The sequence below is a fragment of the Rhipicephalus microplus genome, chromosome 4 (assembly GCF_043290135.1).
Source record: "Rhipicephalus microplus isolate Deutch F79 chromosome 4, USDA_Rmic, whole genome shotgun sequence".
Taxonomy (NCBI): Eukaryota; Metazoa; Arthropoda; class Arachnida; order Ixodida; family Ixodidae; genus Rhipicephalus; species Rhipicephalus microplus.
This window is the reverse complement of record NC_134703.1, coordinates 130415956-130442704: the sequence shown is the minus strand read 5'-3', so window position 1 is coordinate 130442704 and position 26749 is coordinate 130415956. Positions and strand designations below refer to the sequence as shown.

Below are 26749 nucleotides of genomic sequence, written 5' to 3'. Positions count from 1 at the left end.
AATCCGGCGTAAGAAAGGCGCTTCTACCAGCAGATACGGGGCTTCTGAATTAATTGCGCGCCCGTCGCCCGCAGCTCCATGTTTCTTTCACATCCAGCGTGGTTCCCTGGGATTTCGTTTCCTCTCTGGCCGCAGAGCTTCGAGCTGCGTTCGCTCGTGTCAGCAGACGAATGGGCGCCTTCCCCGCGTGTCGCCGTTATATACGGCACGCCCGGCAGTGTTTCATATTTCACCTGGAACCACCACATACCGCAGGCCGCCGCTGTATATATAGTTGAGCCACAGCGATTGCTCTTGGGCGCGCCCCGGGCCATTTGTAGCGAGGGGGGATGAGAGAAGAGTTGGAAGAAGAGATGAGAGGGAGGAGAGAGATCAGAATTGCAGTAGTCGAGGGGGGATTGTGATTGCTGGCCTACTCGTAACGTCGACGCTGTCCGCTTCCATCTCAATCCCCCGGTGGTTTCATTTCGGCCATGAGTACAGGCGCATACTGCGACAGCCTGACTGAGTCGTTCGTTGACTGCGTTTGCTAACGCGCCTTCGTGTGACTGTGTTCGTCCTTTCGCAATGTTTTCCGCGTACATATCATATAGACATAGACGGACAGACGGACGTACGTACGGACGTACGTACGAACGTACAGACGGACAGACGGACGGACAGACGGACGGACGGACGGACGGACGGACAGATAGATGGATAGATAGATGGATAGATAGACGGATAGATAGACGGATAGATAGACGGATAGATAGACGGATATATAGACGGACAGATAGACGGACAGATAGACGGATAGATAGACGGATAGATAGACGGATAGATAGACAGATTGATAGATGGATCGATAGATGTGCGGATGGATGGATGGATGGATGGATGGATGGATGGATGGATGGACGACTTGGTTATGCATTTAGAAAAGTGCAGATGCTTATCGGTATGACCAATCTACGGTGTTGTGTTTTGAGCTATATTTCAGCGATAACCAACCAACTAACGACTGCGGCCCGCTCGGTGTACTATCAGCGACAAATGAAACCCGAACAGCAGGAAGCATATATATATATATATATATATATATATATATATATATATATATATATATATATATATATATATATATATATTGTAAGCACATTCCAAGCATTTGATCGTTCTCACTTGCACATACCCATCATCATCGTTCTCACTTGCTCATACCCATCATCATCGTTCTCTCTCTTGGTGTGGTTCTGAGCCGAGCCAGACATCGCAGAATAAACGCTTCTGCTCGCCCTGCCTGCTCGCCGTACCTAGTCTGCCTGCGTCTTTCAGAGTGGTGGAAGTGCCGGGGTAAGATCCCGACGTCCTCCTACGTTCATTTCCCACCTGGAGCTCCGATCTGGTCGCCGATTGCACCCAGCCACCCACACAGGTATGCAGACATCGGACCTAACGCCTAGCCCTAACGCTACAGCCCCTACGCCGGCGGCTGCCCGCTCTTCATCTACTGTCACCAGCCCTCAGCGCGAACCGCCCGTGTTCGCGGGTCTTCGCGGTGACGACGTCGAGGAATGGCTTGACCTTTACAACCGTGTGGGTTCAGCCAATCGATGGACCGAAGCAGAGAAACTGAGCTACCTTCCTTTCTATTTGACCAGCGTAGCCAAAACCTGGTATTTTAATCACGAAACTGACTTCGTTGATTGGTCGACCTTTGCCAACAAACTGCGACAAATATTCGGATGCTCATCGGGTCGTTCCGAAGCCGCGAAACAGAAGCTGGCTGTGCGTCTACAACTGGCACATGAGTCGTACACTTCGTATATCGAGGATGTTTTGGCCCTCTGTCGCCGTGCGAATAAAGACATGACGGAAGATGAGCGCGTTCGCCACATCCTTAAAGGAATCGGCCCAATCGCATTCAACGCCTTGGCTGTTGGCAATCCCGCTACGGTTAACGACGTCATTTCGACATGCCAACGCCTTGACCAGTTGCAGTCCCTTCGGCTTCAACAAGACAGTGATCCACGCCTGATGCCTCCCTCTGAATTAAAAACCCTTATCCGCACAATTATCCGGGAAGAACTTCGAGACCTTGAACAGCAGCGGTCCACTGTCGCCTCCGCTCCGTCTCCACCATTCGACCTGCGGAATCTTGTTAAGCAGGAGTTAGCGGCAATGGCGACACCGACATCCCCGGTCGCTCCGCCAGCACGCCCGATGCCCACATACGCCGATGTGACGCCCAGGTCGACACCGGCAGCACCGGTTGTTCAAACGGTAATGCCCACATATGCGGAGATCGCTGCGATTCCGCCTGCTCCCGGGGCATCTAGCTCTACGGATACTGCTAGTAGCCATTTGGCTGCTATGCGAGGTGGAATGACTGCTGCACCCTTGTATCCTCAGTGGCGTCAATCCCGTCCTGTTTGCTTTTACTGCGGTATACGAGGCCACATTTCTCGTTACTGCCGTCGCCGCCAGCAAGAGGAACGACGAGGCTATGCTGAGTTCGAACGAGACCGGTTCCGAAGACCAGATCTTTATGCTCCAGACACCTACCCGTCCGCGCAGTACCGGTCTCCGTCTCCTCCAGTGTCCCCTCGTCAACATCAGGAATACCGCTCCTCCAGACGACGCTCTCCATCGCCCTATCGCCGCTCCGCATCGCCACTTCGTCCAATCATCTCCCGTCCTGTTGACCAATCTTCGGAAAACTAAGGATTGCAGTTTTTGGAGGGAAAACTGCGTCCCGTCGACCAACAAAAATACCTCCTGTTCGCCCAGCTAATATGTTGTCAGTGACTATTGAAGGTATTCCTGTGCAAGCTCTCGTTGACACCGGTGCAACCACTTCTGTTTTGCGTAGTGACTTGTGCTCGCGCCTCCGTAAAGTCAGAACGCCCTATGTGGGACCTGTGTTGCGTGGGGCAAATAACGTGCTGATTCAACCTGACGGACAGTGTACGGCTCGTGTTTCTATTGATGGTATACGTCACCACATCGAGATGATTGTGTTGCCCACGTGCATTCATGAACTTATCCTTGGTTGGGACTTTCTGCATTCCGCTTCCGCTGTTATATCCTTTAAAGAGAACGTCATTCACATAACGGATACAACGGATGCGCCCATTCCAGTTTCATCACCCTCGATCTCCAACTTGGTCATTGTTGAAGACTGCGTCCTGCACCCTGGTCACGAACACGTGATAGCTGTCGCATCTACCCAAGTAACCGACGGTGATGCACTTGTGGCTCCTTCGTTTCGCTGCACCTCCCGTGGAATTCTCGTCGCCTCCTGCCTCCTCCGGTTTTCCTCTGGCTGCGCTTTTCTGCCCGTTTCTAACACAACTGCAGAATCTGTGCTGCTGCCCAAGGGAATGACAGTGGCAAAGATTGACTTCTCTCCATTGACCTCCATCGCGACACTCTGCCCGTCTTCGTCACCAGTACCAGCTCCAGGTTCACGTTCTTTCCCTTTTCGACCTGTCATTGGTTCAGACCTCACACCAAAACAGTCTGAAGCACTATTGGCCCTTTTGGCTAAGCACAAAGCCTGCTTTGATAGCTGTACCACAACACTGAGTCAGACTTCCGCGGCTGTACATCGCATTGAAACCGACGGTTCTCGTGTGATACGCCGTCGCCCATATCGGGTTTCGCAATCAGAGAGAGAAATAATTGAAAAAGAAGTGAACGAGATGCTATCGCGAAATATAATACGACCTTCTTCGAGTTCCTGGGCATCTCCAGTCGTTTTAGTTAAAAAGAAGGATGGCTCTGTTCGTTTTTGCATTGACTACCGCGCGTTAAATAAGATCACACGCAAGGACGTATATCCTATGCCTAGAATTGATGACGCTTTAGACACACTGCAAGGGGCGAACTATTTTTCGAGCCTTGACTTACGATCAGGTTACTGGCAAATCCCCATGAACGAGGCTGACAAAGAAAAAACTGCATTTGCCACACCGGACGGCCTTTATGAATTTAATGTAATGCCATTCGGCTTGTGCAACGCTCCAGCCACGTTTGAGCGAATGATTGATACTGTTCTTCGTGGCCTAAAATGGAAGACCTGCCTCTGTTACTTAGATGATATCGTTGTTTTTTCAAGTACCTTTGCCCAACATCTTCAACGATTAGACGAGGTGCTACAATGTCTCTCCAAGGCTGGCCTTCAGATAAATACAAAGAAGTGTACATTTGCCAGCAAAAGCATCAAAGTCCTCGGTCACGTCGTTTCCAAAGACGGAATCCAACCAGATCCCGAGAAGATCGCAGCTGTGCTACAGTTCCCTCGACCGTCCAACCAAAAGACGTTGCGCAGCTTTCTTGGTCTCGCGTCCTATTTTCGTCGCTTTATACGCAACTTTGCTACCTTAGCGGCTCCGCTAAATAAGTTATTGGCCACTGGTGCTCCTTTCTCATGGTCCAACGACTGCGAATCTGCATTTGAAATTTTGAAAGAACGCCTGACTTCCGGACCAGTGCTGCGCCACTTCGATGAGAGAGCGCCTACCATACTCCATACTGACGCAAGCGCACAAGGCATTGGAGCAGTCCTTCTGCAGCGTGATTCCACCTCTAAAGAGCAGGTTGTGGCCTACGCTAGCCGGACTCTGTCAACAGCTGAGCGGAATTACACCATCACGGAGCAGGAGTGCTTGGCTATCGTATGGTCGATACAGAAATTCCGCCCGTATCTCTACGGTCGGCACTTCACCATCATCACCGACCACCACGCACTCTGTTGGCTTTCATCAATGAAGAATATGTCAGGACGTCTTGCGCGCTGGATACTGCGCTTACAAGAGTACGACTTTACAGTTACGTACAAGTCTGGCAAATGTCATCATGATGCCGACGCGCTGTCCCGGTGCCCACTTTCGCTCTCTCGTGACAATACGTCCACCGCATCGCGTTCGAATGACTCTGACACCCAGCTTGCCTCACAACACGTATCGCTCGCCTCACTGGATCCAATGCAGCTATCTTCGAACTCCGATTTACGTTCACTTCAGCTGGCAGATTCCTACTGTCGGTCTTTCATTGATCGCCTTCGCGGTGTCACTAAACCACCCAACAGCCGCTTGCGACGCCAGCTTCGACAATTTCGCCTTCAGGACGGTGTGCTTAAGCGCTACATTTACCATCCCACCGGTAACAAGTGGGTGCCAGTTCTTCCCCGCTGCCTTCGTCTTCGAGTTTTGGAAGCATTCCACGATGATATTGCTGCCGGTCATCTAGGCTTCCACAAGACCTACGATCGCATCAAGACGCGCTGCTTCTGGCCTGGCTTGTCCACAACGGTGGCCAAATACGTGGGCTCGTGCGCGTTGTGTCAGCACCGCAAGCGATCCACATCCCCGCCTGCTGGTTTCCTTCAGCCTCTTCCCTGTCCCACCACACCATTCGAATTTGTCGGAATAGACTTGTATGGTCCTTTGCCGTTGACACCTTCCGGTCACCGTTGGATCGTCACTGCAGTCGACCATCAAACAAGATACGCCGAGACTTCACCTCTTCATTCTGCTACCGCCACAGAAATCGCCAATTTTTTCTTGAACTCCATCGTCTTGCGCCACGGAGCCCCTCGCGTCCTTTTGAGTGACCGTGGCAAAGCCTTCCTTTCCAAGGTCCTGGATGAAGTCCTGCAGGCGTGCAATACAGTGCATAAAACCACTTCTACATACCATCCGCAAACGAATGGCCTTACCGAGCGCTTCCACCGAACACTCTCTGACATGATATCGATGTACTTGCATCCTGACCACAAAAATTGGGATAACATTTTACCGTTTGTCACCTTCGCATACAATACTGCGGTACAACGATCAACTGGCTACAGCCCGTTTTTTCTCGTGTACGGCCGATCTGCCTCCTCGGTCTTCGACACGGCATTTTTCTTTGCACCGGCTCCAAGCAGTACCTCGCTCCCAGAAGAGTTCGCAGCCCGAGTCACACAATGCCGTGAAATTGCTCGCAAAAACACGGAAGCAACCCAAAAGGAGAGAAAACATCGCTGTGATAAAAAACGACGCGACGTGGCCTTTAATGCTGGCGATAAGGTTTTACTATGGACCCCGGTTCGAGCGTCGGGCCTTTGCGAGAAATTTCTTCACCGGTATGTTGGCCCATACACCGTTGTACGACAGACATCTCCAGTTAACTACCTCGTCACCCCGCTTCAGTCTGTCACTGACCGCCGTCTGCGCAGCACGGAAATAGTTCACGTCTCACGCATGAAGCCTTTTGTTACTCGTTCGGCCGATCTCTGACTGGCGGCCAGGTTGGCCGCTTCGCAGAGGGGGGGGGAAATTGTAAGCACATTCCAAGCATTTGATCGTTCTCACTTGCACATACCCATCATCATCGTTCTCACTTGCTCATACCCATCATCATCGTTCTCTCTCTTGGTGTGGTTCTGAGCCGAGCCAGACATCGCAGAATAAACGCTTCTGCTCGCCCTGCCTGCTCGCCGTACCTAGTCTGCCTGCGTCTTTCAATATATATATATATATGCTTGCTGCTGTTCGGGTTTCATTTGACGCTGATAGTACACCGAGCGGGCCGCAGTATATATATATATATATATATATATATATATATGCTTGCTGCTGTTCGGGTTTCATTTGACGCTGATAGTACACCGAGCGGGCCGCAGTCGTTAGTTGGTTGGTTATCGCTGAAATATAGCTCAAAACACAACACCGTAGATTGGTCATACCGATAAGCATCTGCACTTTTCTAAATGCATAACCAAGTCGTCCATCCATCCATCCATCCATCCATCCATCCGCACATCTATCGATCCATCTATCTATCTGTCTATCTATCCGTCTATCTATCCGTCTATCTGTCCGTCTATATATCCGTCTATCTATCCGTCTATCTATCCGTCTATATATATATATATATATATATATATATATATATATATATAGCCGAAAAGGATGCGCACGCCTGTCAATCGTGATAACTGGACGGCACGCACTACACTATCGCAAAGGGTTGCCGCTGTTCGTGTTTCATTTGTCTCTGATAGTACATTCGCCTAGCTGAGCGTTCTCCTTGCTCACTATGATACGGCCTCGCTTATTGCACCTTCAGCCTTGTCACGTTGTCGTTCGTGTATGGATGTGATGCAACCTTTCGCGGTATATGATCCACAATCCCTGCTTTTATCGGGACGGAGTATTGCGGCAAGCGAAAGGAAAGAATACAATCATTCGGGGATAACGACGTAACTTTGTGTGCAGAATGCATTTGCTGGTGGGTACGTCTCCATTCACCGTTGGAATACTTAGCCTAACTGTCGTTCCACATCAGGTGTGCGTCGATATATTACTTCTCCCTTACGACGGACAGCTCGGCGCTCTCCGAGCGCTGGGCCGTGTCGCCAGCGAACCAAGTTCAAAGGAATTTCGTAAATCTTCTATCTGGAGGAGAATTAGCAACGGAAAAGATCACATCTGCCAACGCGCGCGCGCGCTAAGTAACAGCGGTTCGTCATTATGTAGACGGTAGCATTGTACACAGCGCTTGTCGATTGGGGCCCCGAGGCTCGCCATCTATCTTCGCTATATTTTTTTTTCCTCGTTCATAAATCGGTGCGTGGTGGCCGAACGTGTGAGCTTCGTGCACTTCGTGAATGATGGCTCCCGCGCTGTTACGGCTTCGCGTCGTTTGTCTTCTCCGAGATACATGGGCCGCGCGTGACCCAACGCTGCACCCGCCGCCACGCGAAAAGAAAGAAGCGAAATGGAAACAAAGAGGCGCGAAAGCATCGCTTCTTCGCTCGTCTTTTTGGTGCTTCCGCGCGTGCACTGCGGACAGTGGTGCGTGCCTCGCGGTATCCCGCGGTCAGGAAAGGCGCCGCATTTAGGCGCTGTGGTTGCCGTTTTTTTTTTTTTAAATCGTTGCGCGCGGTAGGCGTGACGTTCGGCCGCTCGTGGTGGACGTTTATGTCCCGCGATTATCCGCGGGCGCTAATTGCGTAATGGACGCCGCGGCCCGCGCTACACAGGCAACGCCTCTCGCCATGTGTGTTCGAGGCGAAACACAAAGCATGTTGGTTCTATAGCTATAGTTGCGAACAGCTTGACGCGCAGGTATACAGTGGAGCTCGGCACCCTTGTCGTGAACCGCAGGTGGTGCACCACCACCACCACGTGTGGGCCATATACCCGACCACCGTCTGCCGCGCGTGTCTGTGTTCTGGGCGTGGATCGATGAATGATGATTTCACCACGTTATACTTTACCTGACCGTGCAAGATTTTTTTGCGTTCGCACTGAAGAATAGGTGGGAACAGCGTCATATTCATTCGCCTTTAGCTCGAAAATTGATGACTCCTTGAGAAGCCAGGCCCTCGAAGCATCATTCTGATTGGCTTTTGAAGCCCCTCCCATCGGAAAAAGCTCCTCGAGGGCATAAAAGCATCAAGCCTGCTGGTTCTTGAAACGAGAGCTTGGTTGATTGTCGTGACTTTCGAGGCTATTACAGGCGTTAGGTTTCACACCAAGTCTTTCTTACAGCTCCTGTACTGAGTGCGTGTACACACCAGGCCTGACCAGCGCGTCCGCGCCAGAATTTATCGTCGCCGTAAATCGTGCCTCTATCGCATTTTCGAGCAGCTTTACTCTGTCAGGTGGCAAACCTCTCGGTTCCGTATAATCTGGGGAACAACAATCCCAGCCTTCTTTCGAAGAATGGAGCCAAAGTAAAACGGCTCGAGCCATAAAGGGAAAAAAAAAAAAAAAGAAGACGTCGCTCGGCGTGGAACAAGCGTGCTATGGGCGGACAGGGACTTTAGAAGACCAAGAGGCAGGCGCGTAATGCGAGTAAGCTTGGCGGGGAAACAGCCGGGCAGGCCGTCCATATTCATGGGCTTCGTCGTCCCTGTCTTCGGGCGTAAATAAGAGAAGCGGCCCCGTGCGACTGGCCGGCTGTGCCCGGCGCGCTCTCTGACGTTTCCTTCCGTCATTGTTAGGGGGCGTCCTAATGCATACAAATCGACTGGACTTCGAGTGACTCGCGGCGTTAGTCTGAATCCGAGACGAGCGTTTGTATAAACCATTGCGGGCCTCTGTAGGGCCTCTGTAGATTCTTGCATCCGACTTGGAGGCCTGTACTCCTTGTATCGGCAGTAGAAATAGCCATGGGCATGCCATCGCTTGAACTTGTTATTTTATTCCGAGAACGGACACGTCTTCCGGAGATTTGTGCGAATCATCTATAGCTCACACGCTGCAAGGATGCGTGCACGTCGTAGAATTCCGGGCTCCACATCTTCTGCTGCTTGCGTTTTCTGACTGGTTTGTTGAGTCCTCCGGCAATGCGCAGCAGCCGCACCTGAGATCGGCATTGTTGTCCTCGCTCCGCACTCTGCTCCTTTTCTTTCGGCATCCTTTTGTGATCCTTCCTACTTAAAGCCCCGTTCCGCTGACGCCCTTTTTGCATCACGCTCTTTGGGTGCCGCACGTAAGGCGCCCACGGCAAAGGGAAAGCGCTGCAGTGGTAAACCTAGCCTGAGGAGGAGCTGCTGACTTTAAAGTTTTTTGTCACCCTTAAGAAAATCATTACCAAGAACAAATATAAAGAAAGAAGTAAGGAGATACCAAAGGCACGGCACCGAATGTAATGTTCTTTCAGCTCAGCACGTGAGTGTCGAACAGGAGGAGGCATCTACAGTTGTTAAGTTCGAAGCTGTGCCGTTGTTTGCGTATTTTTTTAGCAGGGGTGGGGGACGCCGCACTCCCATACGGCCCTAAGAGTAACGAGCGAAAAAAAAAAACAAAAAAAACACAGAGAGATCTGGACGTCTAGGGCTATGCCTATGCCCGCCCCGTCCTTGGTGGAAGCCACAACAAAGCTCCCATGGGCTCAGGTTAAACGGTACACACTTCGAGTGTTATCGGGAAGGAGCTCAAAGAGTTGACTAATTGTTCGGCTCAACCTTTTCTTTCTTCTTGCCTTCGCGGTACGTAGGCCTGGGGCTAGAAAGTAGTACAGTGTGGTTTAAGTGTTGCGACTATCACGCCGCGAAAGAAAGCGAACAGCGTGCAGTTTTTTGAACGGTGCGGCATTCAGACGCGCGCACCCGTACCCCTTATAGTGGTGGTCACCCAAGTGCTTCTTGCCTGTTCAGTGTAGGACCCTCCCTGATCCCCCATTGACACAAAAAAAAGTCCGTGCTCTGACCCCTTTCTCTCCCGGTCATGCTTTTAGACCTCTTTCACGGGAGGGGTTTCTTCTTTCCTTAAAAAAAGAAAGATGCTTTTTTTAGCACTTAAAAAAAGTGAGACGAGTTCCTTTTTTTTTTTCCTGCGTGAGAAGAACGGCAATTAGGAGTAGACTCTGGTGACGCATAGGCGCCAACTTGTTGTTGGCGCAGCGGGTGCGTGGACATGTACGTCGCAGCAGGTGTGCGCCGTTGGCTTGTTCGGGACCCAAAGGGATGCCGCCGGCTTTGGACACTTGCCGGACCCTCCACCGTGTCTGTGGCGTTGCTTACTTGTCGCGAAGCTTGTCTCACGTTTGTTTATCTTTCCTGTTGCATCCTTTAATTCTGTCGTTTTTCTTTTCTCTTTCTTTTCTTTTTTTTTTTACCTGCACGCTTTTCGCTTGCTCGTGCGTCATTCCTGCGTGCCGTGGCCGCTTCGAGTGACTCGCTTTCTTGGAGCGATCTTGCTGGATCTCGGAGCAAAAAGTTCCTCGGAAAGAAAAAGTGGCCGCAACAACAACAAAAAAAAATGCTGCCTTCGAATCTGCAAGAAAGTTGCGAGGCAGTTTTGTTCAGCGCGGTTACATCAAGCCGCGATTGCTGTGGAGATTGTCGTGACCGCCGCGATTGCAGCAATGAAGCTGTGAATGTTTGATTACATCAAGCCGGGATTGTTCGCTAACTCTGCCGATGACGTCAGACGGAGATTTAAACATCATTATGAAATCTTACTTGTAATTTGTTTAAACAAACAAGGAGCGTTTAGATATATCAATATCACGAGTTTTACGTACCAAAACAAGGACATATGTATACAGTTTTGCGGAGTTTGAAGATGTCCGTAGTGGAGGGCTCCCAGAATTGCGACCATCCGGTGTTCTTTAACGTGCACTTATACCGCATAGTACACGGTTCATTTCGCCTCCATCGATATGCGAACCCTATTCAGTCACGATGGAACCCACTACCTTCGGATCAGCAGCCGAGCACCCGAAACCACTGTCCCGCTGGGTCGGAATAAGAACGTTTAAAGTCAGGATGATATATCATGATCACCTGATCACACGACATCGCCACATGCTCAAAAGTGGAGTATAAACTAGCATCAAGTTTCAGACGGGAGCACAAGAAGAACTTCACGTCGTGTACCAATTGGTCTATGGAGGAAACCACACTGCTCAAAGACGGTTCGTTCCATGGGGGCAATGCGAACCCAGGGGAAGTGCAGAAAACTTGCAGCGCGCCTACGATTTTCGGGGCAGTTCGAAATGATACGTTAGCTCAGGAAGATTTTGATGGGGGCGCAGTTAGTACAGCGACTGAGTAGAAAAAGATTACTTCTTTCACTTTGGAGTTTTCTTAAGCGAACGCATAAAAGACCCCGTGGCTTTGTTCGTCTTATTAATCTTTTCTGTACTGTTTCATTTTCGGTAATTTCAAGATGTTACTTGGCCGTGCCGTGTCATATATTTTCTCCTATGTATTCTTTGACTTTTGACTTCTGTTTTTGTTTCTTCTCTTTTTTTGCATAATTACTTTCATATAGCCGTCGTAAACTCTGAGTACACCTTTGAACTCTGTGTCTTTTTCCGCCTGATTGCAAGTATAGGTACAGCCAAGCATTGTTCGTGGCCGGTCGTTTGGTAAAATGAGGCCTCGCTAAATGAACCTAATGGCCAATACATAAGTTCTGACATTGACCATACTACCACGGACCAAAATATTGACCATATAACGCCATGCAGAGGCGGCCCTATGCTAGCAATGCAATGTGCACGTTGGCCACCATGAAAATTGTGATTGTGTGCTTATTCAGCTAGCGATTAAGTTCTACCGTACTCTCTCCTAGGTGTAGATCTCCGCTAAGGTTTTTTTCGCAGTGTGAGAAAAAATGCCTTTCTCGCTATGCACCTTGACGAGATTTTAAATAGTCCCTTCCGTATCACGCTTGATGCGTTCTAGATCAATTCCACCTTGAACGCAATTTGACTGTTGTTCACGCACTATACCAAGGCAAGCGTCGATGTAATGTCTTATCGCGCCAAGTGTCGGATGATTTCCGCTGTAGCTTTTTTTGTGTCTTGACAGTGTTGTTGGTCTGTGTAGTGAAAAGAAGCGTGCGAATTTCGGGAATCCAATATTGCCGTGAATTACCAACATCTCTTTGAACTGTTACATTCCTGGCTCGACGGTTTCCGTGAAGTTTTTTCACACACCACACAAATCTTGTAAGTCTCTGCTACGATGCACAGAATGAACTTATTCATAAACAACTTTCGCTGGGTATTTTGCCAAATTGAGATCGGTCATTTCTCTTTCCTGTGAAATTAAGGTAGTAACATACGTACAAAAGCCTATCGAATAGCAGCCATCCACTCACGTTCTGTCGTTCCCTTTATCTGGTCCTTCACTGCAATTACGCAAGCATGCGTGCTTGTCACCTCTGAACCTCCCAAAAAGTGCCTTTTTTCAAGGCTCTCACAATTTTTCAGCAATGAATAAACAACACAAAAATCTTCCCATACATTTCGGCAAGTTGCCAACGAGACGGGCAACCGGGTCGAAAAAATGGCGATATTCTATATCCCTTTCGGCTAACTCAAAACTCTTACGACGCATCGATGGCGTGCCTGAACGCTCAGAATTGTTCTCGATCAAATCTGCTATCCTTCTCTGTTTCTTTTTTGTTTCTCCGGCCAGAAACGGGAAACCTTTCCGAATACACTTGGCTCACTGGTTCGAAACTGTAAACGTCGTCACGCTTCAGCAGCTCCGCTTCGAAATCGCTTCTCGCAGGAACTCGGGAGGAAATTTCTCCAGCTCCACGAACGCAATGTTAGCGAAGTGTCCTCACGCGAAGCGTCCCTTTCTCCCGACTGACGGGACAACAAAGCAAAACGTACTAACTGCACCGCTGGCTGGGACGTGCTACAGGTTGGGCTTCTTCTAGAAGCCTGTTTCGTATACGTACAGCGAACCTTGTATAGGGTGGACCCCGAAGCCATCATTTCGTCGGGCTGCAGGCTTTCCGCGCGCACCCGCATCGCAGGCACTTTCATCTCATCTCGAAATAGTTTTCGTCCGTAATACGGTACCCCCCCCCCCGCCCCCGCTCTGCGGAGTCTCGCCACCACCCTGTCTCGTCTCGTCTTCGTAGGCAGTCCAAGCAGCCTAGAGTATATCCCGTGTATGGCTCGAAAATCATTTCGTTTTGCTCGCTTTTTTCCAGCTTCCAAGTCCCGTCTACCTTCGCCTTCTTTTTATTTTATTTTTTTCTGCTACCCCCGCTACATACGTGGACACGTACACCTTTCCTCACGCAGCTCCCTTTTCTGCCTATGTCGAGATTTCGTTTCGCAAACGTAGCTCCCGAGAAACTTTTTTCAAGTCTCGTACTTAGCCTTAATGGCAAATAGAATTGAAATCCCCCCTCCTTCTTTCCCGCTCGTCTGTCCGTACCTTATTCCGCCCCTCAAGAAAAGAAAAACGCGAAAAAAAAAGGAAAAGAGGCCAATGAAAGGGTCTGCTGCTCAAAAACAGTTTCACATTTTCGGGAGGCAATTTTCGGGGAATCTTGGGGAGGGTGGGGGGGGGGGGGGGCGGAGGAGACCGAGAGGAAAGGAAGGCTTTGCCCTTTTCAAGATGGGAGCGAGAGAAAAAAAAATCTCGAATTATTTGTTTGCCAGTTTCTCGTGCGCAATTCCGCGTGCTGTCTCAGCCCTTATCTATTTGCTCTTTTTTTTTTACAATCTGAAATTTCGTGTTTATTCTATTTCCCACGAAAAGTGATGGTATCAGTCCGTTTGGCTATATGGGAACGAGATTTATACTTTTTTTTTCTACTTTGTGTTCAGTTTTTTTTTCTTTGCGCTCACAGTGATTTCGGCAGGTTCTCGTATCCACTTCATTTTCTCGAGGGCTCTCCTTCCTAATAGGTCATTCTAGAACGCGAAAAAGGGGAGAATTTTTTTGTCTACTGCGTATAAGAGAATGAGCCATTCTCTTTTTTTTTCTTTTTTTTTTTCAGTAGGCCCTTTGCCCAAATGGGAGTATATAGCATTGCTGACTCAGTGTAAATGTTCCCATTCTTTCCTCTCAGAATGCAACCGAGCGAAAGTGCCGGAAGAAGAGGTAAATGGTTCGGACTTAATTGAATAAAGCAAAACCGTGCGTCTCGCTGTATAGAAAAGCGGCAGTCGTCTCTGCGACGTACGTGACTCCGTCGCGCTGGCGGCTGCGCGGAATGAAGGTGCTGCCGCGGCTAAAACAAAAGGGGTGTTGGCCGCGAGATGAGGCAGATGAGGTTTTTCCTCGGAGAATTGCGGTGACAAGGGCTAGCGTGTTTGAGAACTATAAGATTCGCCATGACGTGAGTACACACGGTATGTTAGAGAGAAAGGGGAAATAAGGCTGCCCGTCGAGTCGATTAAAGGAACGACCCAACGGCTACACCGGAATGTCGTCGTGTCGGCTATAAGGTATTCACGTGTGAACGTAAGCGTCATTTTAAGTTTCCCCGCAGTTACCTGAAACTCGGCCGTCTACTGGACTTGGCTCTCGCCAGCGTCTTAGAAAGTGCTATGAGTTAGAACTCTCTGAGGAGTCTACATCTGCCGAGGAATTTTTATTTATATATAGTAACACTTATGCGGCGTTGCTCTCGCGAAATCCGGCGTTCACGATTTCTTCGCCTCCTATATGTAGCATCCGGCATACTCCGCGAAACTTGTGTGGTGCTTTGTAAACATGTTGTCGAAACAATGCTCATGCAGGGCTGGGATTCGATTATTCAGGTGTCGCATGTGTAGTCGCCTGGTTGCATTTGTGTCGCTGAGATGTGCAGCACCCATAAGGGTATAAGTTTTGTTAAGTGCGAGCTTTGATAAAGAAATTTGAATCCAGCTCTATGTTTGGTCAGAAAAGTGATCACGTGAGCATCATGGACTTCTGGATTGCTTGTAAGCTTAACATTCAGTCAGCTGCCCTTGGCCACGCATGCTGTGGGGTCGCAGGCATTGATAGAGAACTTTGAAGCTTGCGGCAAGTCTGGTCCGAAAATTGAGGATCATTACCTTGTATCTTGTAGGCATCTTGAGCAAATGCGAGCCGCTTATATTATCCAACAATGCCAACTGTTATACAGCGGAATGTGGAAGTTGGTTTTAGATATAGTGATGAGTTCAGACGTCATCCAAATCGATTATGTCTTTCAAGCCACATACAGTGCAGCAAACCGTCTATGTTGGGCGGTCGTGAAACGTAATTTTATGAATATATGAGAAGAATTTCATCAATGCACAGCCTTGAAATCATTGTTGGTCCGATGCATATCGGCCCGAATTTCCTTCCATCTGTCCTTTTTTTTTAAGTATTGCACGTAATATTTACGGCAAATCAAAAACGTATCCAAAGGGTCTTGCCACCTTGTTATTAGGATGAACGGGGGTGTTTTAGCAATGACAAAAAATATAGGTGTATTTCAAGGTCTTTAACAAGTGAACCCCCCTTCCGAAAGACATTTCTGGCTGCGGCCCGCGACAAGTCCCATAATTTCACTATGAAAATTGCCTTGATGACGCACGCGGCACAGCTACTTCCTGGCGTCGCCAGAACGTCACCGCTTTCTCTTGCTGTTCGTCTGGCTTATTGAAATCCGGAGAAACGAATCTCGGCGAGCGCGCATAGTAAGCAACACCGTTGTGCGACGTCCCGTGACCGTATATACGTTTTCCTTTCAGAGCTCGCATTAGCCGCCTCTTCGTCTTCTTGCCCAAGGCGAATCCTTTTCATTTCCTTCGCTCTGTGTGGCGCGGGCAGAAAGGATGGCCCGAGGAGCCGAAGTTTCTGCGAGGTATTCGTCTTGCTAGCCGCGCTTTATACTGGGGCGCGTGGTTGCAGCTGCGGCGACTGCCGCAGCAGTGGTATATAGCCAGTGTAATTTGGTCCGGCTAGGGGGATTGATACGGGGCCCTCGGTGGCGGGTGCGGGATGTTTCAAATCCCGGCGTCTTAGTGAAGCAGGCTCCGACGGGTCCAAGCAGAAAGGGAGTGAGAGAGCGCGGCTCAATCTGGGTGCCGTTCCGTCCAATGGCGGAAAAGGCGCGGGCGGCCGGGATTCAGTTTCTGATTGGAGACGCATCGAAGCCAGAACTGTGTAATTCCGCGGACGACGGGACGCGCGGTGGCTGGAGGGATCCACTGCTGCCACCCGAAATTGCCTCTCTCGCGGTTCGAAAACACACAGTGAGATCGCCGAGGGGACAGACGACATCAAGCACTACTGGAAGCAGCTTTAGGGGTGTGAGAGGAGGAGGTGGAATGGGGGGGGGGGGGGAGACGGTCGCTACTGCTACGTCTTGGACGACACGAAGCGGAAATGGGGTGCAGTGTCAAATGACCCTGGAGTGGAAGAGAGATAAGCGGATGAGCATGCGCCGTTTAAAGAAGTTGCCTGAACAGAGAAGGAACAAAATTTGAGAAGATACGGATGCAATTCTTTCAAGAAGAATTACTATACCGCTTTCATTAAAATATGTAGTGGGCCTAGAACTAATGTTTTCATATGTCTACAGAAGAGGGCAGGGGGCACGAAAGTGCTAACGTTTCCTCTTCTTTTTTTTTGAAATGATTGGAAAAAGCTCTATAATACATTGACTGTATAAGTAGATTGAAATTGTTATAATATTGAGTTCGCTTTGACGTTTTAACGTTTGCCTACAGCATAGCTTACGTTGGACAGAACGTGCAACAAATCAGTGGCCTTCCAATATGCCGTATGTGTTCGGGTTATACGAATTTTGCAACAACCGAGTATAAGGAGAAAATACGGTCCCTGGCCTCAACAAAATCAAACTGACATCATTCAGTCTCTTATGTGAGTTCGCAAGAAATGAATGGGAGCAGCTCCAGAGATTGATGAATGCTATAAAGCGACTCGTTTAAAATGGTGTGGTGCACGTCAACAACGAGCCACGAAGCTCAATTTACAATTTGGGCTTCGCTTTGTCCACTGCAAGTATCATTTTACAATTTGGGCTTCGCTTTGTCCACTGCAAGTATTTTTAAATATAAATTTGTAGTTGAAATTCACATAATTACCAAGTTTCTTAAATTTTTTGGTAAACTTCGCATTAGCGCAATCTTGTTTGTTCGTCTTTCTGCGTACATTTTGCATTTTGTTACTGATTCGCCAACCACGTTTTCTTTGTACATTTCGATCGCCGATATATCAACATTTTCATTCTCACTCTCCTATAAACGGAAGGCTTCATATATATATATATATATATATATATATATATATATATATATATATATATATATATATATATATATATATATATATATATATATATATATATATATATATATATATATATATATATATATATATATATATATATATATATATATATATATATATATATATATATATATATATATATATATATATATATATATATATATATATATATATATATAGTTAACTACAAAAAAACTCCGGTACTTGCGAATGGGGAAAGTGGGGTAAAAAAGTGAAAGAGAAAAATAGTTGGTGACATAAATGTAAAGGCTGGATCACTATTCAAGTACTAGGCAGCAACGCGTCGTCCGTGACCATTCACAGTTTGTCTCTTAGTCCGATTGCTTCCGTTAACCACAAAACGTCTTCAGAGTGGTGGCTCGTGCAGACCGGGTAGGCCCAAGGTCTCAGGATTTCGTTCTGTGTCAGGGCGTGGTTGCCCAGCTGGCCTGTATTGCGGCTTCATCGAGGTCAGCCTATACAAGCATGCATCTGGGTGGCAGTCAACAAAACACGTTCCGCCGCTTCCTTGGCTATCTAATCGCAATTGAGCATGCTTCTGTTTGTAGGGGACCTCAAATCTCTATGCGCCCTCATAATTTCTCTCTTTCGCTTCGCAGCATTTCTTTTTATCATATTGTATTCCCGTTACCCCTTTTTCCAGCACAGGGTAGCCAGCTGGTCTAAGAACTGGCTAACCTCCCTGTCCTTCCGCTTAAACTTTCCTCCTCTTCCTCCTCCATAACCCGCGAGAATGTTACGTTCGTCGTGCCGTGTATACGACACTCTTTCGCTCACTTACTCGCTAAAAGTTGCTGGCTACATGTTTTTGGCCTGTTTTTTCTTGCTCCTTCATGCATAACAGTATAGGCGTATACGGCTCCAAATTATGAAAACCATAATTGTGAGGCATAATAAGATGTAGCTCATTAATATGCTTGTGTTTTGAACGAGCTCATGTTTATTATTCACTTCTCTATGCGCTGGTCACTTCTTGAAGTTAATCATATGCTATTTGGTTTGTCCGCATCAATATCATTGCTGCATTATTTGGTGATTAGATACTTCTTGTACTAGTTTGAACTCTTTGCTGCCAAAGTTGGGCGATGAAATTTCGCGCACGCGGAGTTTACATTTTCCTTCTTTTTTTCATGTGGTGTCATGCATACACGATATGCATGAAGAGCCATAAATAGCAGTAGCGTGCTTTTGTGACGACTCTTTAGCGTAGGTTCATCTACTTCGGTGATCTGCCGCCAGATGCGCATATGCGATGTCGTCATGCATGTGCAGACATCTCACCGGAACACATGACATAGTCCGTCACTCAGAACTAGTTTGCCGGATTATGTTTAAGCGTAAATGGGACCAATGTATGAACGTATTTAAAACTATAATTGAGCCGCTGATTAAAAGACGCAAAATGGAGGAACACGAAGACCGGATGCGTACCTCGCTTTTCATTCGCGGCTACATTATGTCTTTAAGTAAGTACCAACTGAGCCAGCAAGCAGTCTGTTTAAAACTTATGGACGCAGTTGTGAAGCTAGCACCCGCCTTGGCCTTGATATCCGTGCTGAGTGATATCCGTGCAAACGGGATATCGTCAAATGGTATTCACTGTCGGGGAAACATAAAGCCTGAACATTTATCAGCCGAGAGAGTTTCTAGAGTTAAGGCTTTCGTCGCCTTGAAGAATATCGTTTGAAACATTGAATGCGACAAGCCTCCATTTCGCCTTTTTTTTTTCGGGAGTATACCCATCTTGGAGCAATATAATAATAAAGGACACCTAAACAACTTTCTGAAGCAAATGTCTGTAATAGCTAAAACCTTATGTTCATCAAGGATGACAGTTGGGCTAGTTGCTGTCGAGTACAGGAACAAGGCACGTTTACTGGCGTATAAAGGCGACAAGAAGAAGGAACATGGGACCACGCTAGTTCCATATTGCTTTAGCATGTTGTTTACGGTATTCGCTGAGGTTAAATATTTCCAGCTTGAATGATATGTCTCATTAAGTGAACGCCACCTAAATCCGAATTTATTATTTCTTTTTATGTATCAAAGTTTTCCGATTGACCAATAATGATACGGGTTTCAACAATGCATGCGTTACAGCAATGAAAAGCTGCTGCACTGTCCACTTTTGCGTGTTTTCCTATTGTGAAATAAGCCGCTTACAGGGTACAGCAATGTCCTCGTTCCGCATTATCGGCTATAACAATGAATTATAGCTGCTGGATGTCCGTGCCGAAACGTAATGGAATGTTAAATCCTTGAAGAGAAATAATAAAATGAGAAATTCAAGCTGCTGAGCTGCTGTCCACGACTCCAACGTCCCAAACCCCTTCAAATTTATAATATGTTTCGCCGCATAAATGTGCAGCACTGCGGCAAAGCAGACTTGTAAAATTTATTGTGGCGCAGGATTGGTGGTGGTTTCGGTTAATGCACTTTCACTTATAGCATTTTAGTAAAAAGTTCATACATAGAAAAATTTTTAAGTGTGGAGAATTTTAGACGCTGTCATGCATCCGCTCTGTGGGGTTTGTGGCGGTTCCGTGAAAGCGTCTGAATTTTCAAGCATGTCCTAAAGATTGGCAGATTTGTCTTCTTTATCACCTATAATGTATCCCATCTGATATAACAGTAATTCAAGACAGGTTGCCGTTGCTGTATTTCGCTTTCTTTTTGTGCACCCTCTTTATAGCAACTGTTAGTTATAACGCTAAACTTTTTATTGTACTTCAGAATTGTTATAAGTGGGTATGACTTCTATATCTAATTTAAGAAATTAACTCACGCCGTGCGTTAACCGCGATCATTTGCCTCGGAGAAATAGCCGTATTGCTTGTAAGGCCCTTTTTGTGGGGATCATCTTTGTCCTTCATGACTGTACAGCAGACCGCTATATTTCCTAAGTTCAGACAGCTGAGCCAGTTAGGACTTGTGTGTTAGAGTTACCAGATGGCATAGTTCACGCCCCTGTATACTCGTACATATCCTGTTCGCCATTATCGCGTCACGCAGTTCCATATTTCCCGGTCCGATTTAAGTTGCCAATCACTAACGAACACACGCGCGTCTCTCTTTCTCCTTTGTCGCAGAGCGAAAGCGGGGCCGCCAGACGTACACGCGCTACCAGACTCTGGAGCTGGAGAAGGAGTTCCACTTCAATCGCTACCTGACCCGGCGGAGGAGGATAGAGATTGCGCACGCCCTGTGTCTCACCGAGCGCCAGATCAAGATCTGGTTCCAGAACCGGCGCATGAAGTGGAAGAAAGAGAACAAGGCCAAGCTGGAAGCCGGCCTCGCACTGGGACACGGGCCGCCCGAGCTTACGCACCACCCCGACCACGGGCCGCAGTGAGCCACCGCCGACGTGCATCTCCATCGCCCCCCGTTTTATTACCCTCGCTTTTTTGTTTCTTATTTCGCCCCCCCCCCCCCCCCACAAGCACCCACCAAGAAGACTTGCGTTCTGTAGCCTTCCCTCCCACTGCCTTGTGGCTGTCTGCGCGCTAAGAGAGCGAGTCACACGGTGTCTATACACATACACGCACGCACGCACGTCTGTACGACAGTTTACGAAACTTCTTGTATCAGTTCACTCGCACGTGTGGAGCTTGCATTCGCGAGTCTGCGCAGCTGCCGCGACTGTTCTTCACGCCACATACGTGTAGCATATGTGAGCTGCAGGAAAAAAACGAACTTGCTGTGAAAACGAGGACAGCTTTTCCCGGGGACGATTTATTGGAGAATTTGATGACAGCCAGTTTTTTTTTTTTTTTTAGTTTCGAGAATTTGATCAGATCTTTCTAAGGGGCACTGCGCCTCAAATCTCTTTATTTTGAGGTCCTGGACAAATCTTGGGAGTCTCTGCATACGTTGTTCCTGCTCGCGCGCAGTGGCACTGATGTAACAGTTAGTACAGGCCACGTTGTATGACCACTGCCGAATGCTGAGCCCATATAATGTGCTTGCTTCGAGAGCATCAGGTCATTACTCGTGTGAGTACAATACGAGGCTCACTGCTTGTATAGTTTTGTTTTCGTTTGTTGAGATGGAGAGCCGTACTTGTTTATGGTTAGCAAGAGGGCCATAAATTATCAAAGTTACTTGCTTGGGCGAAGAAACCAACTTGTTATCTCTACTGAGCCCGATTATGAGTGTCCAGGAGAAGCATTGGGACACACCTCTTCAGCTGGAATTTGTTTGACTGGGGCTATATGATGGTTGCATTGAGGTTGGAGTTAAGTAACTCAAGGATCCTTGTGCACCTTGTTTCTGCAAAATGAACAACTTTTTTTCCCCTAGTGGCCAAAGGGCACTCATGACGTCACCAATCAGCTCATGTGCATCATATTAATTTTCTTCCTTCATACAGAGTACGTGTGAATCAGAAAACTCATAATCATTTATTACAGCCTTAATTTTGATTACGATTGGTTATGCGAAAATTCATGCGAGATAAAAATTAGGATTTTAATAACATTATGCTATATAGGCATAGTTTACCATCTGGAGCAGCAAACACAATAATTATGCTGCAGAATGTCCCCCTTATATTTCTAGCCACATAAGAAACGGAATGCTCTCGAAGTCCGGCGTGTTTTGAGAGTTATGACCTTCCGTGATTCACAATGCGTCACTCTGATGAAGCAGCTGTGCGTGCACGACTTCGCCTGCGGCAGCAGCTCCTACGGAGCCGGTACTTCAAGCCATCTGCGCATGCGCCAGCGCCGTCTTGTGGGTGACAGCGTTTACCGCTCGCTCCTGTCATGGCCTCAGAGATGGCGGGCGCGCGGCGTGTCTGCAATCTCGGAGGCCATCCTGCAGTTGTCGGCGCCGACATGCAGCTGTAGGCGGAGTGGCGCATGCGCACAGGCTTCAGCATGTATCGAGAATTACGAAAAAAAAAGTTTCTTATTTTGTTTTACGGTAACCCATGGGATTATCCGCATACGTTTTGCCATTATACGTATTTTTTTCTCCCTCTGAATCATACCTTCTAGCTATACGTAAAGGCTACCAAATATTTTTAGAGCACTTTGATTTAACGATAATGCATTGCATAGACTCGCTCTATCACTAGATGTATTCACTATGCCGCATATACGTAGCACATGACGCATAATGACCTTTTATTTTTACACAAATATAAATATGTATTTATTAATTGCATACTCCTGACTGGAGCACCGTTACCCAATGAAAGTGGTACTGTCTATATAGTGCGATATACCGTACATACGTATCCACTGTGACCTTTTGGCAAACTATACGTTTATAACGGCGCTCCGATTCGTCCGAAAAATGCAAACGCCACTCAGTGCAATATCTGTGGTTTTACCATTAACATATTTGACATGCAGCTGCGCAGTTCACATGATAATGTAATCATTCACTGCGAATTGACTAAGCATACCTCCGCATCATGTCCCCTCCTTTACCCTCCCTCGTCTTTTTTTCTGTGGAGTTACGAAATCAACATTCAGGGCAAAGCACAATGACTGTTCCGATCCGCTGGGCACGTTTGCATTGCTGCAACATGACCATTGGGGTTTCATTCGTAGCCTGAATTCAGTGATGCTTTCTAGTTCAGAGGTAGGTGGTTTCGCATAGCACGAGCAAAATTTTGATTATCATGACAGGCCGAGGTTTTTTTTTTTTTTTCGGTGCTGCTCGAGGGGCATCAATACCCAGCAGCACACTATTGTATTATGCTCTGTTTTACACGGTGCTGTTCGGGCTTGCCGAAACGAGCACTGGCGGATACTGAGCGCTCGTTGTTACATTTTTCGTCAGAGTTACTTAGAATTCAGCACTAACCAGGACCGGAGCGCAACTGTCAGGCAAAGTAAATTTTCGCGTAGTGGACATTCCTTTTTCGTTAGATTGCGGGCACTTCAGCGGCATACTGAGCTGCGAGAGCCATGGTATGGGTGACCTTGAAGCCACACCATTATGCAACAAGGATGCCCTGCACTTTTTTTTTTCTATGCGAGGTAATAGTTATAGGAGTGCAAAGAGAACAGGTTACAGTGACGAACCGCCCACACTGCGAAAACACTTGTTTTGTGTTTTTTTTTTTTTTTCATCCGGTCGCCTTTCCGAATTCCCCTCCCTTCTTCCGCGAAAGGTCCTACCTGTGTTTCGAGAACTCGTTAAAAAGAAACGCGCAAGCCAGTCTGCCTCCCCCCCCCCCCCCCCGCCCCCTGTAGGCTACGAATGCGCAAGGTTGTGCATTTGCGGGGAAGCATTGGAAGGACGGTCAGTTCTCGCCAGCGCGAACCCCCGCGGTCGCATCGTTGCCCCCCTGGAGATACCGTGGTGGCGCTTGCGTAGGCGCACGCCTTTGTGTCCCGAGAAGCTAAGCGGCGCCTTCTCTTTCACCCCCCCCCCCCCCATTCCCCATTGAGCACCTCATGCTAGCGACCACCACTCGCAGCGCACCCCTTGCATGCACCCCTGTTGCGCAACCACAGCAAGAAAAAAAAAAAAGCTTGGCGAGCGAGAACCACCACACAACCACCACAACGCAACATCGGCCCGGGTCTGGCCGGTACCGCGAACAAAAAAGTAGTGACACGACGCGGGTGTAAGAGTCGTCCGACGGCTGCCATTTCGCGCCTGGCTCAGCAGCTGCCGATCTTCGTCTTTCTTCTCTGCCTGTCTGTGTTCCTCGAGATAGCTTCTACACTGTGGGCGTTCCGACACTGCACACGCAAAGTGCGCAAGCTTTCTTCTCCGTTAGCACTTCCGAAGAGGTGATGTGCGGGGAAGGCACCCCACGCGGCGCCTTCTTGCCGCGAGCGGAGGAAGGGCGTCCGCATCATCTCGAGGCAGGACGGCCCGACGCTGTTCTGCTCCTGGTACTACTGCTGGAGGATCTCCTTTCTGCTGCTTCGCTACTGACAACAACCTTATATTTCGCATGGCAACGTACCACTCGCTGGCGACTTCCGACACGCTAAATGGGCTCGACTGCTGCCGCCTTCTTCATCGACGAGATGTATGAACGCGACGACACGTCTGCACAGACAATGCTGCGGACTGTGGCGCCTTTCCCCTGTTGTTCGTCCCGCTGTCCTTCTCCGACGCGCAAACTCCTTCTTCTGGTCCAGAGTCACCGTGAGACGTGCGACATGGGAATAGGAAGAAAAAAACAAGAAAAAAAAACAAGCTGCAGCTGGGCGTTAAGAAGTCCCCCATGACCTTAGTCTCGAAGAACTGGTTGGTTAATACAGCCGCAGTGTTCGGCTGCGCAAGTTGCCGTGTTCCCGAAGACAAGCAGTAGAAACTGGACTCGATAGTCGAAGCTGTCTGGGACTACTACAGTGACTGTGTTCACCTGCTGAATGCGAGTGTCCAACATTCTTTACTGAGAGTACGCAGTGCTTCGTGTTGCCTGGTAGGCGGCAACGGTACATATATACGTATCCAGCGCGATTTGTGTTTGCCGTGTGTGTGTGTGTAACGCGCCGCTGGTCGACGGACGTGTGCGACCCCGAGGCATCTCTTCGGTTCATTTCGTGTCTGTCCCTGTGTACCCGCTATACTTCGTGATTCGAGGAAGTGAGTGTATGTGCGTGTGTGACGACCGTGTTCCCGGCAGAGAAGGCAGTGCTCACAGTCTTTCTCTCTCGCCCTGCGAAAACGCGCACACGTGTTGTGTGTGTGAGTGTGTTATCTTTGTGCAGTCGTGAAGCGTGTTGTGCGCGTGACGAGAGAAAGAAAAAAAATTACGTAAAGCACATTTGTCGCGAAACGCATCATGTTTTGATTGGTGTGACGCGTTGATTGCGCTCTGACTTTCTTGTGCACGTACCTGTGTTACGCTATTCTCACTCGTCTTTATTTTATTTTTTCTTTTCCTGGTGATGAAAGGGAACTGTTGACTGTAAAGGTAATGTCTATATATGGTTGTGTCAATGAAGTATGCCGTGACCCTTGAATACTTATCCTTTTGTTTCTTGAGCGTACTGCTGTATGTAATTTTTCCCCCCCAAGAGCAACATAGTCGTAGGCTCTTCCTTGTCTGCTTGACCCTGGCTTGACACTGCGGTCATTCACATTCATTCACCCCTTGTATTTAATTTTAGACGCGGGTAAGTAAACTTGAAAATACTCACGCCGCTTCGATCATTCAACTCTTGAGCTTGTGAGCGCGAAGTTCGTGATCTTGTGTTTCACGCGGAGATATGTCGGTTACTGCTGATTACTAGCCTCCATTGTTTTTTTTTGAAAAAAATTCTGTGATGATATTTTTCAGCACTGTACCGCATGGTGCTTTGTATATTGCTTTTGACTGCTCGAGATTCGACTTCTTCATTCTGAAAAATTAAATATAATGATGGAGCATGTTTACTATTGTATAAATTTTCATGTTTATGTTGCTGCATGTTACTTAACTGATTGTTAACACTAATGTGAACATCGTAATGCAGCTGCAGCATAAACCATTGTAAAGGCAAACCGTTGATCATGTTTTCAGTGTTTTCAACTTATTTAGGCGTTGCACTTTGGCAGATGAACGTGCAAAACTATACAAAAAGGTCAACAAGATTTTCTAATGCATTGTTCTTTATGGCGCATTCTCTCTAATTTGCGACTCAGCTACGAAATTCCTTCGGAAAGAAATTCACTTCTATTGGACTTTCTGACGTGAGCTTATACATTTGTTCTAACCTGAAGAAACATTGCTGTTGTCCATCGAAAACGTTTGCCTAGTTTCTGAGAAAACCTCTGTAAGAGCTTACCTTAATACCATTGGAATACGGTGCTAACTTCCGCATTACCCTGCTACATAGCTGATGGTATGGATGCTTTTGTAGAGTTTTGATAGCATTGAAAGTGGAGGCCCGAATTTCGAACCATTCCGTTTAGCATAAATGCACCATAAATGACTCATCAGAACTTTGTGTATTTTTTTTTCTTTTTGTTTCCATCTCATGGACAAAAAATGCGTGTCGTTGTTAAAACCCTGTACATTGTAAACCGAGATTATCCGCAGCCATGTCGCTCAAGTAAAATTTGTGTACAGATCTCAAGCAGTACGTCTCCCTTGTCATCTTTTGCCTGTTGGCTGCCAACATGAATAAGTACGCAGTCAACGACAACAAATATGTGATATCAATAACATTGCATGCTAGGAAGCAAGAAGTTAGAGGCACAATAGTTTTTCTATATACTCTAGCTACCTGCTGTTTGTAACTTAGCATGTGGCTA

The 26749-nt window shown here is 47.7% G+C and overlaps 1 protein-coding gene across 2 annotated transcripts in view; it reads left to right on the top strand.

Moving 5' to 3' along the window:
- The window catches only part of LOC119172359 (uncharacterized), a 253269-nt gene extending 226698 nt beyond the window's left edge, over positions 1 to 26571 (top strand). For both annotated transcript variants that reach the window (XM_075893660.1, XM_037423421.2), the window contains one exon: positions 20626 to 26571. In XM_075893660.1, coding sequence (XP_075749775.1) covers positions 20626 to 20888 — 263 coding nt within the window. In that variant the 3' untranslated portion in view covers positions 20889 to 26571. The remainder of the gene's footprint in view (positions 1 to 20625) is intronic.
- The last annotated feature ends 178 nt before the right edge of the window (positions 26572 to 26749 follow it).